We start from the raw sequence: 21,254 nt of genomic DNA, 5'->3' as shown, positions 1-21,254 counted from the left end.
AGAGCACGCTAGAAAGGGCTCTACATCTAATCAGAGAAGTTTCCATAGAGCCAAGAGTACAAGGTGCCTCTTGTTAAGGGGATAAAAAGCATGCACGCCCTTTCTGCTATAGGTTAAGCTACAGCAGCTGCACAATACACTGTGGTGACAGTTGCTCTTGTAGAAAACTGTTTTCATATTGGTGAACCAAATTAGCTTCTGCCACATGCAATTCATCATAGAAAAAGCTTCGGTTTGCCTTAGTCCATGGAGTTGAAGTCAGATTTGCCATAGATGCATCTTCTGAAGTATACTATATATTCCTGATCTTATTAGTTAACACTCTAAAGCTTTCAACCACATGTCAACTATCTTAATGACACTGATGAAAGTCCATCTTTTGAGGAACTGTATGAGATGTGATGGAAAGCAAAAGTAAAAATGTTTGTTTGCTGTGTTCTTTTTATAAGACAGAACAGCTAAAGATTGACAAGACATGTGGGGAGAAAGGGGGGGGGGGGGGGGGGCATGTACCAAATAGCCCCAGGATGAGGAGTCGAACCTGCTAGCCTCTGTCCGAGGGGTGCCCCCTCCAAAAGAAAACCAAACCATGCACCCTTTTTTCTGTGTTCTAACAAGTTAGCACAATATTATAAAGGATTAAAAGATTAAAACGTTCCCTCTTGGTTGTTGGTACAAAGCAATTTGATATGCCTGTATCAAAGACAATTACTACATTCCCTCTTTTAGATGGCATATTAATTTGAAGGACATCCGAGAAACCAACAAACTTGCTTTTTATAAATGTTGAAATAGTCAAGTTTATATAAGTCCCTAAAACATGTCTGTGAAGTTTCTTGTTATAAATCCACTTTGATCATGCCTATTAAGCCCTCTATTTCAGCCCTGCTATGAAAACTCCATATTTTCTGAAAAGTGGAGCAGGCAAAAGATGGAGAGGATGGACTTTTCTCATAATTGGGGGGGGGGGGGGGGTTGAAGACAGGATAGGGACACATATTAGTGTTAGAAAAACATGGTCAAGTGTATTTTTCATAATATGTGACCTTTAATAATTAGATAACACATCAAATCCTAACATACTGAAGAGAGCTATTGTGTGATTTCATGCTGGCAAACATGAAGGAAAGTTTCTTTCTTTATTCCTAACCTTAAAAGGGGTAAGTTTAATCCACATCCAGGAAAGAGGAATATTTACTGTACACACTGCTTTATAAAGAAGGATTTATGCCGACTTACTGACACAGAGTTTCCTTTGAAGTCAAATAAGGCAACCAGGATATAATCTATCTCTATCCTAATCTATCACAGCATGACTGATCACCCTTGCTCTGCTCTGTTGGGACCATTTGAAGCTTGTTACTGCTTCCCTGCAACCTTTATGGATATGAGGCTTCCTCTGAGCTGTTTCATTTTATACACTGCAGTATTTCAGTTGGCAAAGCCTTTTGAACATCTATTTCCTCTGTTGACAACTCAGTCACAGAAGGAACTAAGGTCTCTCCATCAACTCAGATCATAAAAGCTTGTGCCTGCAGGGCTATTTTCTTTGCCATAATTTGTCCGATAAATGAAAAAACACCACACATTCCACTGACTGCAAAATATGGGAGTCAAGATCTCTGATTAAAAATAGAACGGGAACCAGTGAAAGTTATTGTAGGAAAAGTAAATGCCAGCATCCAGCAGTAAATACCAGACCAGGACCCAGAGTCAGGGAACAGACTGTAAGTAAACACAGCAGGCCTGAGCAATGGCAGGCAAATAGAAGTCCTTAATGGAGGACCAGGATCAGAGCCCAAAGCTGGAATGCAACAAGGCAAAGAGATAGATTGTCAGTGACACTGGTAAAGCATGGGAATTGGCTACATAATCTCATAATGACTGTTTTTTAGGTGCTGCATTTTTTTATAGAGTTAAAATGACTGTTAAACTTTAAGTCAGTCTCAGAAGCAGCTCAGTCATCCTTGGCATTAGGATTGACAGCTGATGGAACGGTTGACTGAGAGAGGGCGACTGAAATAAGAGACAATTTAACAGTCGGATAATCTTCAGCGCCAGTAAATAATTCAAAACAGTGATCAGTCCAGACTGAACGTTACCATGAGTCAGATTCATTACATAATGCCATCAGCTTTGACTCTTAAGTGTCTAATGAAGTGTGCAAAACTGGAATTGCAGTTTTCATTTGGTCACTGCGGAGGTAATAAAAACACTCGTGAAGGAGAACGAGGAGGAGGAGGAGAAAAGACTGAGGGGATTTGTTCGGTAAAATATGTGGTGTGGGGAGATGGATATGGATCTCTGAGGACTAATCGCTAATCTACGCCTCGTGTTCTGAAGGCTTCCACATGCACAGTGGGATGTATGAGTGAGCACATACTCAGGGAATACTCCAGGGAGTCATTTAAAGTTCAACTCCAGTGATTTGAAGCTGATAGAGAATGAAAAGATACTATGCTGTGGTAATTGTTTGTGTGTTAGCCTCACCTGTCCAGGTCATCTTTCTGCATGTCATAGTTTTTGAGCACCCGCAGCAGCTGGACGTCCTGGCTGATGAAGCAGGGAGGCAGAAGGCCGTGGGTCCCCAGCTGGAGACGCTCCTCCAGGGAGAACGCCATGCCCTGCAAACACACACACACACACACAGATACTTCATTATACCGTCTTAACTTTCACAGCATCATCCAGAGTTAAACACCACTGTGTGTTAAATGCTTTCTCTAACCATAGTTTAGGGGAGAGGAACATTGTGCAATGACAGCTTGTTGTATGTTGACCGGCTGAGCAAGTGCCATTTCATAGTGAGGAGGAGCTTGAATTGCTAACATTAACTGACTCCAAATGACTGATAGGAGAAGTATAATCGGGGTTGCAGTTCTGTGTTGTAAGCACTTAAAACCGATTGTTGTCACTCTTTTGTCACTGCACTCAAAGCGCTCCCAGTTAAAAATAGTTCAACTTATGAAACATCGCCATGTTTGTCAATGTCACTTCTCCCTCACCGTCCAATCAAAATCAATCAAGAAGGAGAGGGACTTCAGATATCAACTAAAAATGGCGTAGATTAATCTGACTCGTCTTTCCAAGTGTACAACTTAGTGGACACAAGCCAAGCCTTCTCGTTCTATATTATAAGATGAAAGGAATACAAATATTATTTAAAAAAATAAAAAATAAATCTCCTGCTGAGATGAAGATGAGACCATCAAAATGACTTCCATATCTGTCTGGGCAGTACAAAGTCAACTGATTTGATTTAATTTCCTTTAAGCAACCTTTATCAAGGTCAATCTGGATTCTTGGTATTTCACCCCCCGGCTCAGTTACGCTCTGAAAACTCTGTTTGAACTTCGAACAATCGGATATTTTGGAAAATATTCACCAATCTATTCTGTTCAAACATTCCTGAGTGTTGAGAGAAGTGACGTGTCCTCTGTTTCTGCCAGGGTGTTTGCTCCCAGAGGGGCTCTCCTCTGAAGATCTGTGTTCAGAGAGGCCACTGCTTGCTCTCATGCTGGTGTGATGTCCACTTTCTTCAATGCACTTCCTCAGAAACACACACACACACACAACAAGGCCCAGACTAATAACCAGCTATACCTTTGATCTAACTCACCCTGACCTCTGAGTGGAGAATATGGAAAAACATGCACACGTTTAGTGTCAAGGGCTTCACCTTGAAGAGACTGACCTTTGACCATTGAGAGAAGACATCAATCTCACTGAGAAAAAGGTGTCAAGTTAGTGTGACTTCAACAAAGTGCAGCTGCAGGCTGCAGCTTGATAGAAATGGCTGAGCTTTGTCCCTGAGTTGCCCTGAACAAGCACCTAGTCCTATTTTGAGAAGGAGAACAGCCCTCTCTACTATTCTCTGCAAGTGAGGCATGATACAGAACGGAGGGCATTTTCATTTACTCGTTCATTTTCATCTAAAAAGGACCAGCGACCCGCTGAAACCTCAGCCACAACATGCCAGCTGCTGTTGCTGACTGTTGAGTCAGAAGGAAGACTGTGGATCAGATTCATGGATGCTTGGCCCAGGCCGCTGCGATTTTACAGCCTTTCCAAGCCACTGGCACTTTCTGTGTACCTGGCTGTGTAAAAGCAGTTCTAACGAGACACACTGATAGAGGGAAGTAGAACACTTAAGATATGAAATAAAACATAAGTTAAATTTGGTGGACTTGAAATCAGAGGACTCATCAGTGCTGATGACCACAGATAAGCTTCAAATCCATTTGTCCTACATTTTGTAGAATAAAACAAGCCGACTACATTTAAAGAGGAGATTATAGAATTCATCTCAACAACTATAAAAGGCAAGGCTGCTAAAAGAAAGGGGATGTTGGGAAGGAAACAAGAAAAAACACAACATTTCTGATATGGATGAACATCTACAACGTTTTCTTATTTCCTTCCTGTCATCTCCTTTCTTTTAGCATCCTTACCTTTAAGAGTTTTTGAGATTAATTCTAACATCTTTAAAGTTGAGTCGGCTTTTTTATTCTACAAAATGTTATTCTACAAAATGTAAAATGTATATGACATGTCATTTCTGTATAGTTACCACAGGTCAGCATGTTAAGGTCAACTTAAACATAGTTAGTTATTTCGCTGACAGTACTAAATCATCCAACTGTAAAAGGGCACTAGTTATTTCTGACACCAAAACTCGAGTTTGGATCCATCCGTTGTTCGCAGAGGCTCATTGCAGTCTGTACTTAACGGACCTCAAATAGACAGAAGCAGCTCAGAATTATAACCTTCCTCAATTATCGAAAAAGATTTTCTACTTTACAGAGAGCCAGCTGGTTGCTTCTGACTCCCTGTGTGTTTGCAACAGCAGCTGGCCCACGATGCACCACTGCTCTGCTTGGTCTGCTGTCTGCCACAGCTGACCATGAAGGATATATTGGAGAAAAAAAAGTCTTAAAATACATGAGGCAAGCTGAGCTTAATATGAGGCTGTAAAAGGAGGTTCAACCCTCTCACAGTCTCCCACTGCTCTTTCATTAGCTGAGATGCACTCAGAGTGGCACTAACAGCATTCTTACATCCTCGTCTTGTGCTTTTTCTGACAGAAAATGGGTTGTTACTTTTACATCTCACATTTGGACACTTCAAAACTGAAAAAGGACCAACAAAACACACACACACACACAAGCGCAAACACAAGCACAAACAAGCCTGTATGCAGTAAAATACCAATGGTAGACATGGACTTACATTTTGTTTGCTTTTTGCTTTTGTTTGCTAATGTCTTCCAAACATAAGGAATTCATCAGCCACTGTAAAAGTTTTTGTGTCATATATTAAATGGCAACACCACGAGGCTATAATTTATCAGAAACATTATACTATGTCAAAATTATTTTTATGTGGTACATGTCGATCAGCAAGGCTCCTTTACTAAGAAACCGGCCAGAGTATTGGCTAGGAAGCTATAGGCTACATTTCACTGAAGACAGGGTCACTTTTCTTCTCATACATCTATCACACTTTCTAAATATGTACCTGGTGCTGTAGGTTTGTAAACTGTGAGCCCATGCTGTCATCAGTGGGAACATCCAGTTTCCTGCTGTACTGAACATCAATGTTTTACAGATTTTCTCATATTTTCTGAAGATTTTAGAATATAAATGTATTTTCAAAGTAAGAGCGCATTGTTTTTTTTATTGGATAATGATTGATTAGGAGAGACAACCCAAGGTCATTATGTTTACCTGATCAAACACCACTATGTGTCTGCTCTTGAAGAAAAACAATGTCAGGTGGTTTGTATAAGAAAAAAATCTGAAAATATCAAACATGTTATAGATGTTAGAATATGAACAAACAGACCCATAAAAAGAGTCCTTTGTCTCATTAAGATAACTATCCACACAGTGTTATGGGCCTTTACAGAGGGCCAGTGTCACATGTGAAACACATACCATCCACATTTCAGCCTAAACTGGCCACTTAACATCCCACACAAAGAAAGCAGGCAGCTTGGCTGGGCAGAGTGGAAACCCTTGACTTCAGAGTGACTTTATGATGAAAGATACGGCTGTTTGGGTCAGGGCAGGACGCTAGTGATGCAGAGAGAAAAGAGCAGGGTGGGGTGGGGGTTTCATCATAGCAAAATTAGCATGGTTCATAGACTTTGGCGTGGGAAACACTGACCCAAATTTTGAGGTTTCTTTGACTTTTGACTTGAGCATTGGATTTGTAACGCCCCTGTGCACAGTGTGTAAACAGAGCTGCCAATCTCTCTAATTCAAAGGTCCTGTCAGTCAGACTCTGTTAGTCATCATGTCTGTCAGAGGCCTCCTCAGGCATTAAGGAGGAACACTGTCTCAAAACAAGCAAAGGAAAAGGTGAGAACAGTAATCCAATAAAGATTGTGCTTCAATCTTACTGTCGAAAAGTTCAGACAGGCATCGAGTCAAGAATATTTGATTGTATGTGCATTTAAAATCTATGAGTTTTTCACTTTAAGTTAAGCAAAGAAAGAACCTGAACTTCAATCAAGCGGTCCTGCTCCCAAAGGAGCTAAATATGCCGCTTGCTCAGTTGTGCCTCCTTGTTAATTCTGTTAACAGTCCCCTGTTGGCTTGTAACAGTGAAGTGTGAACCTAAAAGAGCCAAACATGCAAACTGATGATTCAGAGGTAAACCAATCCTGAAAGCACAACTGCAAACATATTTCTTGACTTTAATTTTTGGTTTGTGTTTCTCAAAACCAAAGTGTAGTTATCGTAATGCACACTCAGAAAGCACCACGTTATAACGGACCTAAAAGCATGCACACAAACTCTTATGTTTACACACAAGCATCCCTATGTTTGTTCGTCTGAGTACAGGTTTTCAATGTCTGACTTCTGTAAATGCCAGTCTTCTCCCATCAGCAGTCCTAACCTGGGCAGGGCAGGATAAACCCTCGAAAGCTTCCACATGTCCCTGACCACATCTGAAGTGCCCGCACCCTGTGCCAACACATGTAATGCCCGCAGCTCCATGTTCCAGAAGCTGTGGTAACGAGCCAAACCTGTAATCTCCCCGCTGGCCAGTGCCACCCTTTAACCTCGGACTTCTGCCATGCCCACCCCAAAACACTCAGCGGGAAGGAAACAGCTAATTAGTTCACCAGAAGGCAAACAAGGAAGATGAAAGCAGCAGCTCTTTGAAACTGATAAAATGCCCGTTCTGCCTCTCTTCCTCTGCGCTGCCCAGGGAGTTCAAAGGCTGTATATGTTCTCAACGTAAAGATTCAGAAATTTAAACATTATGCTACCTCAACCTCTTAATTTCCATCTGCAACAACCACACAGAACTGCAGGCTTACAGCAGAGACACTCCCATCATTACAGGGACAAGTTAAACTCCTTAATGCCACTGTGTGGTTTATTTCACCCACAGGATTACTCTCCTTAAAACAATGTTAACACTGTCCTCAAATGTTTCCCATAAACTTTCCCTCTTTGAAATGTTGTCTTTTTTTTGATACCTGCTGATATTTACAAAACAGATGAGGGACAGGTTGCAGATTTGAGTACAATGGTGAATGAGGTTCTTGGAAAATGCAATACATTCCACATATACAGTACTAGTTAGTGAAAAAAGTATTTCCAGCTCTGTGTGTAGAAGTATGATGTTCGATTTGGGAGAAGGGAATTCTGCTAAAAGAAATTCTATGTTTTTTCTCAGTTTTATCATTTTGCATGATGTTGTGAGCTTTTGCTTTGTTGCACTTTTGTTGGCTGTTCTTTTTGTCTCAAGGATTTCCATGAAAGTCATTTAAGTGAGAGAAACCCTGTGGATTTTTAGTTTCCCTTATAAATACAGTTGCTGTCGTTGGCAGGGAAAGTTTGAAGACATTTTGGAGACCACAAAATGCAGAGTCAGACCCACTTCATGCCCAGACCACACATCACATATTCTGTATGAACATTAGTATGAATATCTTGTTGATGTTTAACAAGAGGCAGTCGGCCTACATTTTATACATTTGTGTCAAGTGCTAGCTTAAGGATTGCCTCGACGACTGAACAAAGCAGCTCTGGAGAAGTCACAGGTTCATAAACATAGAAAGCAGGTGATTCCTGACTGTAGGCTCTCTAGGAGAAAACGTTAGCAGGCAACGTTTTACAGAGTAAAAGTACAATGTTTGACCTACAGCACTTCATCAGACTGATGCAAAAATGCTGCATTTCCACAAAGCTTATTGTAATATCAGAAAAAAAATCATTGATCTCTTCCTTTAGCCAAAACTTTTTTATTTTTGAAAAGAAAGTTTGTGGCCTTGTGCCTCTCTATGAGACTAAATAAGGGGTTAAGATATACAGTCGTATGTTGTGATGACAAAGAAAACATGGAACCAAATTATTCAAACACTCAAAAAGAATATTAAGATTCTAATTTGACTAGGAGATGTTGTAATTCTGCACAAAGCCACGATTGAGTCAGTGTATGAGATTCCGAGATAGGACATGAAAGAGGAACATTGCTGCTCACACTCCTATGTCCTCCAAAGCACAAATCCTACTTGCAAATAGAAATCTGTTGGATGTCACCTCGGTCCCCTCCTTTTGTTTCCCTGTGTGTTCTCTGAGCTGCAGCTTCAATGCTGATGCCCTCTGCTCCAGGAGAAACAAACCCTATTGAGAGAGACCTGAGCCTAACACGATAGGGAGGCCCTCCTCTATTGAGCCTCTCTCAACCACAGTCGCTGATCAGACACGGAGACAAAAGACCACAGGCCTTCAACAGGGAGAGGGCTCAAATGTTTGGCACTGAGATACGGCCTGGCAGAGATGTGTGTGGCCACAGAGCACTTCTCTATTCAAGGCTGTGTGGGAGAGGAAGGGCTTTCTTTTCAGGAGAGGCAGAGCCCAGGCACTACAAGAGCTGGCCTTCTTGTATGACTTGTCAGTTATCAGTTAAACCACTTGCTGAAAGTGATGTATAGTGATAGCCATCTCGCCCCCGCTTCCCCTCATTTATCTGGCCTGCATTCATGTCGAGTTGGGGCCACCTCAGCCCTTTTTTAATGTGTTTCTGAAAGTTGAGCTCAACGATTCGGGTCAAGTCAACAATATTAACGAGGTATTTAACGACAAAGTGTTCAAAACAGAACAAAGACAAAGTAAATGTGCAAGCACAGGTACAGGAAACCACATCAGTCACTGTGAAGACCAGTAAATAGTTTAGAAAGGTGTTCACAAATGGCTCCGATTAACATTTTTAATAGTGAATTTATTTTGCTAAGTTGATGCTCTTGTCATGAAAGTCAAGTTCAAATCCTACATCTTATGTCTCAGGTCTTAAACGTATAAATCAGTAGTTTTAACAAAGTTATTTCCTTTTTACTCCTTTTAATATTTTTTTATATATAAAAGTAATTACACAATGAATAAACCTACCAGATGTGAACTGTTTTGTTATTACTGGGATACAAAAACAACCATTAATAGAATGTTTGTTATGTTGCCGTCTAGTTTCTGCTGAGCATTGTCAAACTCTCTCAATGAAGTTTGTTAGCAGATGTGAGAACTTCACCAATCTCCTCCCATCCCCCATACACAAACACATGTAAAAACATGTTTCTTTCACTTGTTCTGCCAAAAAGGAAATATCATCGGGCTGTTTATCTCAACCCTGTTTTGTTTTGGTGAAAATTCAGGAAGTTTTCTTTTCCCCCATGATTAATTACCGAGATGCAAACATACAATGTGATCAGCGAATCATTGGCTTGTTGAACTTGATCGGACAGATTCGTTCTCAGTCTGTGTCATTACATGAAAATAGCTGACAAAAAAATAGGATTAAGGTTCATTGACATCGATTCTTGTTGTCTTTACATACCTCTTAGTAACATTGGGATTTACAAATATGAAGTTAAATAGTGACACTGTTTCCCATGGCTCTCTCCGTCTCATACTGACGCACAAGGCATCGTCTATTATTAGCACAAAATGCACCAAGCTTTCAACTGACGCTATTGTAAACCCCTGAACAGCTGTATTAGATGATTAGAGTAAGTGACGTAGTAGCAAGATCAATAAAGCCTGTTTGAGGTGGAGGTCAGGGGATGTTACAAAAGTCAAAGCATGTAGGAATTTTACATCAGGAGATTGGTATTCAAACCCTTTGTGAAGGTAGATATTGATTATTTTTCTTGACAAAAATCATGATGCTTTGCCTAAACTCAAACGTTCTTTGCTGTACTTATCAAACAGACCAGTTCAGCTTAATCACATGTACAGTACATCAGTATGAGACACCAAACACCAGGAAAAAGCATCAGTATTTGATGACTTTGTTATAAGAAAGCTCTGATTTATCATGAATATTAGTAATCCTGAAACAGGAGTTTGCTCTTTGCCCCACTGCCCCAAATGTTACTGAAAGGTATTATTTCTCCAGTTGGAGGGTAAAGAGCAGAAACCCTTTGTGTTGGCAGGGAAATACAACTTTTTCTGTGGTTGCCAGTTTAAGAGATGACGTTGATTAAACCTGCAATGATATGTGGAGACTTGCCATTTGTGTAACCTTTGACTTGCCATTTGTGTAACCTTTAGCAGGACTGTGAGAAAGTCCTCTAGTGGTCAAGTTCACCCACACTGTTCTTGAACCATACACCAGCTCTGGATTGACTCCTGCTGGTGATGTCAGAGCTCCTCAGAGCAGCTGCCCAAACAGGGAGCAGAGGACTGCTGAGGTTGTTCTCATAAAACACCATCATCAGCATCATCTACTCTAACCCCTGATTACCGCCACGTGGCCATGCCACACTACACCAGAACTCCTGAACCAGACTGCTTGTTTCAGTTAGATCTTCTGCATTCATTGCATTTCAGTTAATCATAGCAGCTTGTGTATTTAGCACAATAGTATGCTATCTGTGCAAGATAAGCAGACAAACAGTAAGATGGGGATTTAGACTTGGCCTGGAAGTAAAGTGATTCTGTGCCTGTAGGGTTCAGACATGCCTACATAAACATCTTTTATCTTAACCCTGAATTCAATATGTGTCCCAGACATGCATAGCAAGCTCATTTGGAAACTAAACCTCATGCAGGAGGCTGGTAAATATTGAGAGTCAGCAGAAAGTGTTTGAGAAACGTGCTATCACAGGAAGCCTCCTGATGAGGTCACTGGTTTGGCCGGCACTGACCCACACAGGGTGAGACTCTGGCCAACAGCTGGAGGAAACACTGAGTCATAATGGCTCCACGTCTCCCTTCCAGTTCAAGTGTTTATAAATACACACATGCATGTATACAAAAATTAGAAAATTGTGAGGCAAAGCAAAGTCAAGTTCTTATCCAAAGTGTGCAGACATACAGTTGAAACACAGGTAGGTATACTCTCTGAATCTCAAACGCATGCAGATAAAGTCTCAGAAGAACCATGAATTGACACAAAGAAAAGGTTCTATTGAATTTACATGTGATCCTTCTGCAGAAGGAGATGCACACTCCATGACGTCCAAACTGTCCGGCAGTACACCGAGGTGTCCTCTTGCTTCATCAATTATGGCATGTGTGTCTAGACACTATATAAACAGATGGTGGGGTAAGAGGGTGGGTAGCACAGTGGAATGACAGACTTATCCCACAGTTATCATAGCCGGGATTAAAGGATAGAACCCAAAGATGAGAGCAACAGCAGGGCTTAGAGTGACAACAACAAAGAAAAGAGCGGGAAAGAAAGAGGCGGAGGAGCTCTTTGAAGAAGGTCAAAGACAATCAGAACAGGCCTCCAGCATCTAGCTGGTGGGGTGACTGGATTAAACAGACCAGGACGGCCCTCAAAGTTCTTTTAAGCTGTGATCAGCCAGCCAACCAGGCTTGTTATATAAGAACAACAAAAACCACCAGACCACTCAGCAGCACCACACTCAGCTCAGCATCTGTTTGGTGTTGCCACGTAGAGAGAGAGAGAGAGAGGGGAGAAGCAGAGGTGGAGCAGTACTATCAGAGGCTGTTGCTGCTCAGACATGGCTGGAGCTGTAGGAATCACTTAATCTGCTGCAGGTTATTTTGTTTGGTAGAGTTACACTTGTTTTAGTTGTCCAAGTAAGAAACTGGGTCAAAATATTTCCATTACATCTGTAAGTGAAAAACCAACAAAAGCACCAGAACCAGTCTTTTCACAGAAAGATATATCACATACAGGTTGTCGTGTTTAACCAAAGCCGACCCACACGTGCACATGTACCCAAATTAAAGTCTGGGAAGTATGCTTATAATCACTTAGTAACAAAAAATCATGCGAACTGACTGAAGTCTGATTAAAGAACTCTTAATCACAACCCACATCTCTGGCCTTACTAAGCCTTGTGTTGTTCCCACTGACAGCTGTTTTCACCAGTTGGAGAAATAGTTAAGCAATGGTGCATAACTCATCTGCTTGCAGTGCTAGCTAGCTAGCTACATCCTTGAAAAAGCCAACCCCTATAATAATATCGATCTACCTTAAGAAATCTGCTTTAACAGTGGAAGGCTAAAAGAGAACCAAAAAAGACAGAACCAAAAAGGCAGTTCAGTTGTATTATCAGGCTACTGAGATCTATCAGCAAACTTGAAATGACAGTTTTCCTCATCCACTGCCTGAGCAGGATACAGTGATGAACCACGAGTTGTGATTTATTTGCTGTTTTAACTGTGATCACTGTGATATCACAGGATTTTACTTCAAATGATGTAACTGACACTAACTCTTCAGTACAACCTGTCTTCTTCAAAATGTACTCTCAGGGTTTGTGGAACAGGGAATACTTTAGTTCAACATATTAGTTCTGAGAGCAACCCGTAAGAGTAAGTAGTGGAACAGTTTCTGGTTTGTGTCAGTAAGTACTGTAAAAAATATGAGAAAGCTGTGAAAGCTACTGAAGATATCAAGAGATTTCACATAGAAGCAACACTTGATAGATGACTGTAAAATAAAAAGGCCCAAGAGAGTTTAACTGGAGACATGAGACCAAACAGATCCCCCTTTGACTGTGGGAGTGCTGACCATACTCCCACCAACTCTTCAGAATTGAGCTACTAACTTAACAGCTGGATAACAATTGGCTAGTGCACAATTTAACACCAATTAGATGATTTTAACACTTCTGACAAAACAATTGTGGTTTGTGAAAATGTTTTAAGTTGTCATTGTTGAGGCTGTTTGGAGTATGTGTCTTGGCTGCTGAAATGTATAATTTTGCCATTAATCCACAAATTTTTCAACTGTTTATCCTTTTCTAAGAATAGCTCTCGCTCCAGGATTTCACAGCTGAATTAGTCATTCCGACTTTACCAGGAATTTTCCCTGCAAGGCCCCGAATATATTTCGTCTGAGAAATTGGGATTAGCTGCAGGTGATATTCAAGAAAATTCACAGTAAGCAAGTTAGAGGCGGGTGATGACGTTTATATCCTGCAACTGGTGCTATGGGTGTATGACCAGTGCAATCTCCATTGAAATCCAAAGTGTTGGTGTTGGCCTTAATGATCCTCCACTGGTCAAACTTGAAAAGGAAAGAGCAGGTGTTAAACCTCTACAGTCTAGTCTTAAGTGGTTTCCGGTGCACAGCGGAGGCACATGTGTTCTCTTATATTTTACATAAGACTAAGTAGTGAAGTGCGTGTTGGAAAAAATATAAAAGGGAAGAAAGAGAAGGAGGCATTGAAGGCTGAAATGAATACATTCATTCACTGCAGTATGTGCATGCATGTGTGTGTTCATGCTCACTCGCTGCGTTTGATCTGCAAAATATACACAGTCTTAAATCTGAATGGAGGTGAGCTCTGGACTGGTTCCATTAAAAACACAAATACTGGCCCTCATGCTCAACCAGTTGACTCTTTCCCTTTAATTCTCCTGTTCCCCAAGAACTTTCTGTCCTCCTTTCTTATCAGTTATCAGTTCTGGCCCTTCATCATCTTTAATGTTTTTTGGATCAGCTTACAAAAGACAGAGAGGGAGGGGAGAGTGTGTGTATGTGTGTGTGTGTGCATAAAAACATAGCTGCCGTCAATCATTTTATGGGTCAGTGACAAATAAGGGTTGTTCAGATGACCAATTCAAAAATCTTTTAAAAACACAATTTGAAAGCATGCATCAGGTTCATTAAAATGTGAGATTTGTATTCATGTTGGTTTTGTGTTTTTTAAAATGACATTTAAACCTTTTTTTTCAAAAGGTAAGACTAAATGGACCTAAAAATGTCAAGTGGTGTAACCACTGAAAAATTAAGAATATTGAATATTTTATACATCTAGAGTATATGTAAGTGTACTCATGATTGTAATTACTTCATTTTAAAATAGCACAAGAAAATAGATTTTATTAGGATTATCCCTAAATTTATAAGTTATGCCCTTTTTCAATACTGAGCGGGACACAAAGCTGAAAACACCTTTGTTTTCTAATTAATTTTTGGCAAATTATGTAAAAATTGTTAAAAAAACATGTTATTTCACTGCAATAGAGGACTACTTTTATTCCATTTTAATTTTCCTGTATATTATTATATTTTTTTACAAGAAATACTGGTTACACCAATTGACGCAAACCAGTTACATCAACTGACCATGCTGCTTTTACAGTCAAAGGCCATTGTTTCTTGAAGAAATTGTTGTTAGCTTCCTCCATTGTTGTTTGCTCCACCTACTAAAGTGCACAGAATACCAGTACACTGATGACAGTAATGTAGCACATTTGTCTTAAACACAGAGTAGCATAAAACTGAAGTGAATAGATCGGCCTTTTGGATGGGTCTCATAGATCGGCAAATTCTTACTGATACCTGATCTAGCTGTCTTAGTCAGGATCGGTGCATTCTTAATTAATTTGTATCTTAAGTAAATTACAACATCTGACCAAAATCTTCAGGGGGAATTCATTTCTTCAGTATTTGGAATAAACTCAAGGTACTTGTGCCCTAATCAAAGGATAACATACCCACAGGCAACACTTTACATCTCTCCTTCTTTACATCATGGCCATCACAGCACAAACAGCATTGCCACCTTCTATAGTACCAGACTTTGGCAAACAAGCTCCAGGTAGTGACACGCTGATACTACCTACCACATGGCCCCTGATAGCCGACACATCTAAAATGCAACTACTGGTGCCAATATTACAGCATACATACATATATTAGATCATGTTTAAAGGTGCACTATGTAGATTTGGTTGTGAAATTTGAAAGTTGGAGAAGTGAAACAATTCTTTGATATATTTTCTGAACTGAATACACAAACTTTATTCAAAGTAAAAAATGGGTCCCTGGAACTCTGTTTGGAGATATAAAGCTACCAGGAGAGTTACGCTTTCACTGTTGCAGGCCCCCCACCATAACTTCTTCAGTAGCAGTTTATCTTCAAACAGTTCCAGGGACCAAATTTTCATCTGAGAACAGTTTGTGTTTAGAGTTATGATGGACATATACCACATAATCTGTAAATTTCTCCAACTTTCACATTTCTCTACCAAAACTACATAGTGCACCTTTATAAATGTAAGTAAATGGAACACAAATATGCAATTTGAAGCTAAACATTTACAAAATGCCAGGGTATTTTGTCCTAGACCCTTGATAATAAGGTTGTGGATGAATAACCACTATAATCAACATTAAAAAATACTGATATTTGACAAAAGTGGCCTCTAACAGAAAGGCTTGTCATAAAAGTCAAATAGTGTAACTGGTTACACCATTTGACATTTCCACTTCAAATCAAATTTGACAGGTATTCATATCATTGAGACCTATGTAAGCACATTTCCTGGTGTGAACATTTCAAATCTAATTTTCGAAGTGAATACAAATTTTTATAATTATCATAAATTGTTAATGTTTTTCTGAGGTCATACAATTTGACATACCTGACCACGCCCTTAAAATGTAAAATTATCTCATGTTTTAAAGAGAGTTGCTAAACTTGGCCCATCAGGGGTTCTTCTTTGTGATATAATTTCTTGTCACATGATATGATGAATATATTAACAAAATGGCTCCTTCAATGGTGGTTACACACCAAAGGATGAAAGCATGTCATTTGTGCATTTATTTTTAAATTTCAAGCCTTTAAAAGTTAACTAAACCTTATGGACACAAAAAAATGAGCGTCACGTCATTGACCCTTATACCGAATGATGAGATATCCCTTAAACACTGGGGGGTCTTGGAATCAGTGGATGTGTCAATCATTTAAATCATACACCCACATGGAGTCAGTCCACAGATGTTCTTGGGTTTCAAAAAGTCAAATTCTACAGGTTTCATGGTAAACTTAAACCACCTCTTTTTTTAGGAGCTACATATTGGCCCCACGCTTCCCAGGAATGTGTTTCCTGATTTTGAGGAAGCAAGTCTGATGGCATCACTGCACTTATTGTTCTAAATGGCTATAGCAGTCATCCTACACTTTATAAATCCTACAGGCATCAGCAATCAAGTGGAAACAGTAGCAATATAAGACGGCCATCATTCCTGAAGCAGAGTCATCCTGCTGTGTCTGCAGATCAGAAATGTGACCTAAGATGTGTTTCTTCACTCCAAACCACATTCTTATTCTAACCAGTCTTTTGCTATAAAGTGACCTCACAAAGCTCTCACTATAAAGGCAATGCTGGTAAGAAGCATCAATTATTGTTTAAAGGTCACATATTATACTCCTTTTCAACACGTTTACATCAGTCTCAGAGGTCACATATGAGTGTTTGAAAACCATGGTAAAGTGCATGTTGCATAATATGTGACCTTAAAGTAAATCGAACTTTGGTACAACACTGGTAAGAATCATAGTTTAACGATAACTTTGATATCACGGCACCAAAATTAGAGGTCCAAGGCTCCAAATATTCTGTATTCAATTATCAAAAATTGCAAGTAATTACCTGCACACTAAATTGCAGAAATGTGTTGGCAATACATTAGCTACATTTTGGTACTACAAATGTATGTGATTAAGCCTTGTGCATTTCTTGGTCTTCACAAAACCTTTTCACAAAGAACTGTTGATGCATGACACAAAATGTAGAGCTAGTTACATCCTCTGAAGCCATTTGTACACTCTTGACCTTCCACGTCTATTATAACTCTAATGTTCTTAAGAAGAAATCACTCTTGTAGTGCCCCTGGAGTGAATGGAGGTATGGAAGTCATTTCCTGTGGTTACTTTAGTGGAATAGTAATCTGCCTCATTCAAAGGAGACCTAACCTCAACAACCATGTTGGCTGCCAATGTGCTTGTCACTATTTAATCACTGTGTTGTCAAACTAAACTCATATCCTTTCCAACACGCAGTACTGATTTGTATGACCTACTCTCCAACAAATGAATTCTCTCTACTTACTGTCCTGAAATATTTCAACAATCTGTGTGGCTTTGCTTGGGAAATGATCTCACTTCTGTATTCCTCTGAAACTAGCAGCACAGAGACACAGGTTAGTAAGATTACAACATGTGGTTAGCAGATTTCCACTAGTTTGTGGGAACAAGTCAAAATGTAATCACAAGGCTACTAAAACACTTGTTTATTTTGGAGAAGGTGCACAAGGAGACACACATTTCGGAGAATTTAATTAGTTTTGACACTTGTTGCAATATATTTCACTGTAAGCAAATATCATGCCAATAATTTGCAAACATATCAAGAACAAGTCTCAACATCTAGAGTATGATGTTGGAAGTAATACAAGCTCTGAATCAGCAATGTGACAATGAAGGTCAGAGACGTCTGTGCTCACTTCCCAGATGAAGCCCTGACACATTGGAAAAACAAACGTTTTGTTTTGTTTGTTTAAATTACCCTTCTCTCCATGACATACTCCTCGATTTGAGCTCCACACATGCCAGAGAATCATACACAACTGACCTCTGACCTCTGACACAAATGACTGCTTCTCTGTTCAACAGGAGACAGGTGTTTCCCTTAAACACTCTTATCTGGGCTGCCTAGTGGTTAGTGCACATGCTCCATGTACAGAGGCTAAAAAAAGTGAACAAGTGTTCAAATCCAACCTGTAGCTCATTTGCCACATGTTATTCCTTACTCTGTCTCCCCAATTTCTGACTCTTTTATCTGTCTCTCCAAAAAAGGCTTAAAAAGCACAAAAATAAATCACCTTACTAATCAATTTCAACTCATCAGGGCAACAAAACATAAATGTTTCAATCACAAGCTTGGTGAAGAGGTTCATCCATTTTCTAAAAGCTAATTCAAGGGCCTTTGAAGTGTGTTGTTTCACTGGAAAATAAGACTGGAGGTTTTTTTTTAAATGATTGTAACTGTACACAGAGTATAATCGAAAGGTTTATTTATGGACTCTGTCTGCTGCCTGCAGGTGCATCATTAATGAATGGAAAACCTGCAAGAGCTAGTTAAGTTTGCCTGCATGCAAATTTGTGTGTGTCAAAGAAAGTGAATGAGTGTGTCTATTGTGTCCATTTGGCTCGCTGAGGGAAACCCCAAGCTCGAAAGAGATACCTGACGTTGGTCTAGCTGTTTGAAAAGGTTTCCTCTCTGGTGGATATTCCTTTACAAATGGCCACAATGATCCCCTGCAACAATTTCATAGTAAAACAAATGTAAGCTCAAGTGCCTCAGAGACCACCACATGGAAGATGAGAGACATTCATTTAGTGTTTTCTGCCATTCATTTGTCAACTGAATATATGTAAATGTTCAGGCAGAACCAACATGGTGATTCAGTATCACTCACTGTGTCATTCTGCACATGGTTGCAAAAGCTTTTTGTGCTCTACTGATCTATAAAAGAAAAAGATATCTTGCAATAATGTCTGAAGTGGCAGCTCTTGGATAAAAACATATCATATAATATAAAACTGAATCATAAACGTGCCACAACATGAGTGACACAATATTTTTTTAATTTATCTTCTTTTATGTTTAGGAATCTGTTGGTTCAAGATGTCTGAAAATGAATTAATACTCAAGAAAAGAGAATTTAAAGACTCATTTAGTTGTTAAATATGTTCTTGGTACCCACCAATTAAACATTGTAGGGCCCAGAGGTAGTAACTTAAAAAAAAAAGAATAAGAAGTGAAATCCTCAACAAAAAATGGATGTCATGTCAGCCTTGACAATTTTTTTCATGTTCACATAATCACATTAGCGTCAAAGCACCTGCGCTAGCGTACCTGACAGAACTGATGAAGCTGAAGACTCCTAAACCTTAATGGAAACTCCCTGGAAAAAATGTATGTATGCCATATTGCGAAATTTATTAAGAGAGTGGATTTTATCCATATTGCACACTCCTATTGCATCCATCAGTCTGTATATAATCTGGGTTTTGTTTGTTCACCCCTTCTGTAATGACATAGTGTAATGGATGGTATCCTAACTTGAGGGCGATCAAAGACACCTCATTATTTCCTATCTCTCTCCTCCTCATAATAGTACAGTCAGTGATGGACAGCACTCTGAACTACACTGAACTCCAATAAACCTATCAGGAAGAACCACACTGAATCAAACTGCATTAAACACCAGAAAAATCCTTCAGTGCAATATGTCAGACAACAGCAGTCAGGATGATAATCAGTGATCACTAGAGAGAAAAAAATGTTAAAAACAACAATATAATTAAGTCAGTTTTTACAATGACTTTTACAACATGCATAATATCACATTCAAGTTCGCTTAAGGAATGTAGAAGTGTAAAACGTGTAGTCCATGTCTTATCTTTACATTTTCTGTTTGTCTATGTTTCATAAAAGGAACAGGAAAAGAAGAGGAATGTAGAGCTCATGGATTTCTAAAGAAACACACAAAGAGACTGTTAATAATCTATAAAGTATCGATTCAATGTACAATCAACAGTGTCTCAGAAAACAAGCCAAGAAGTTAAACTAATATTTGTCTCCAGGTAAGTAAAGTTTTTGTACGTATTACACTTTAACACAGTACATCACACAATGGCTCAAGTGATTCACTTTTAAAGAAAAGATCGACCTATAGCAAAAGGTCACATAGCTCTATTGTTTAAAGGTCAAAGATATGGAATTCAATTGTACAAACTGGAATCTAACTTATCACCAACATGTAAGCTCTCACTCCAGAACATGTTAATATTTACTATAAAGCTGGAGAGCAACAGGTTACTCTATTATGTACAAATCCTGTAGATCTTTTCAACACTAGATCAAATGCCCCCGTCTGTTTCTAACGCCAGCCATAGCAGAGATCAAGAGGATTTCCCTGTGAATAAAGCCCTTTAAATCCATCCCTTCCTCTTGGGAGGAAGCGAAAGAGCACACATCAGCTCCAATCACTCTTCTCAAGATCCTACAGCCTGACTTAACTTTTCCCAATGAATGCCTCACTACAAATGTGGAGGACAAGGCACTAGGGCTTTCTTTGTCAATATTTTCCCAGCCTGCTATTAATGTGAATGCTCACAACAAAATATAAATAATCACTGCAAAACAGAGCTGTGAGGATTAGCTTTTCAAACCTAATTTCATTTTGGTTTTGGAAAAGTGCTTGATCCTCATCTCACAGTGTTTTTCTGAAGTACATGTCTTTGGAAAGGATTTCACGTTATTTACATGTATGATCTGAGATTACCAGATATAATCTCTTTCTGACCAGGAAGCATTTTGTCCAAGATAAAGTAGCATTCAAAAACAAATGTTGCTGAAGCAGTACACCTAGGTTACTTACTGGGACTTTAAGCCTGCTGTCCCACTCTGAGTTTACTACAAGTTGATGCATAAAAGGTTGTAATCCATTGATCTATTTATGGGAATTTTATGTATCACAAGAAAGGCAGCCCATGTATGTTTTTTATTATTATTATTTTGAACATATGTCAGTCTTTTGCAGATCATTTCAGACATATTATATAGATTTTCACTGGAATTTCATTCATGTTGTCTATATTTCACTTGATCTTTGAAGGCCCGTTGTTTTCTGTTATTATGCTATTAGAGAACAGACAGCAACTCAGCCTCTAATTTACATCTCACTTTCATGAGTCATGATCCCCACCACCAAACTAAGCTCTTCAACTGAAAAAAAGCTTCTTTAGTTTCTTATCCTGAGCAAATATGAAAGTGCAGGGCTCCTTAAATCAAGTGGTGTCAACTTGTGAATGTACAGACACGCTTGTTTGGTCAAACAGCCATGAAAACCGAGCCACTGTTGACTCAGGGAGGGCAGCCTCGAGAGGGTGGAGGTAGCGGACATGTAGACTTCTTCAAACGCAGTCGATCCCCTTGAGGCAGTCTTTTCATGCT

At 39.4% G+C, this 21,254-nt stretch overlaps 1 protein-coding gene across 1 annotated transcript in view; it reads right to left on the bottom strand.

The window, feature by feature from the left end:
* me1 (malic enzyme 1, NADP(+)-dependent, cytosolic) overlaps positions 1-21,254 on the bottom strand; it is a 78,704-nt gene that overhangs the window by 46,162 nt on the left and 11,288 nt on the right. The window contains exon 2 of the mRNA XM_061051200.1: positions 2,491-2,624. Coding sequence (XP_060907183.1) covers positions 2,491-2,624 — 134 coding nt within the window. The remainder of the gene's footprint in view (positions 1-2,490; positions 2,625-21,254) is intronic.

The sequence above is a fragment of the Labrus mixtus genome, chromosome 11 (assembly GCF_963584025.1).
Source record: "Labrus mixtus chromosome 11, fLabMix1.1, whole genome shotgun sequence".
NCBI lineage: Eukaryota > Metazoa > Chordata > Actinopteri > Labriformes > Labridae > Labrus > Labrus mixtus.
Note: the sequence above shows the minus strand (reverse complement) of the source record. Positions and strands in the feature narration are given on the sequence as shown.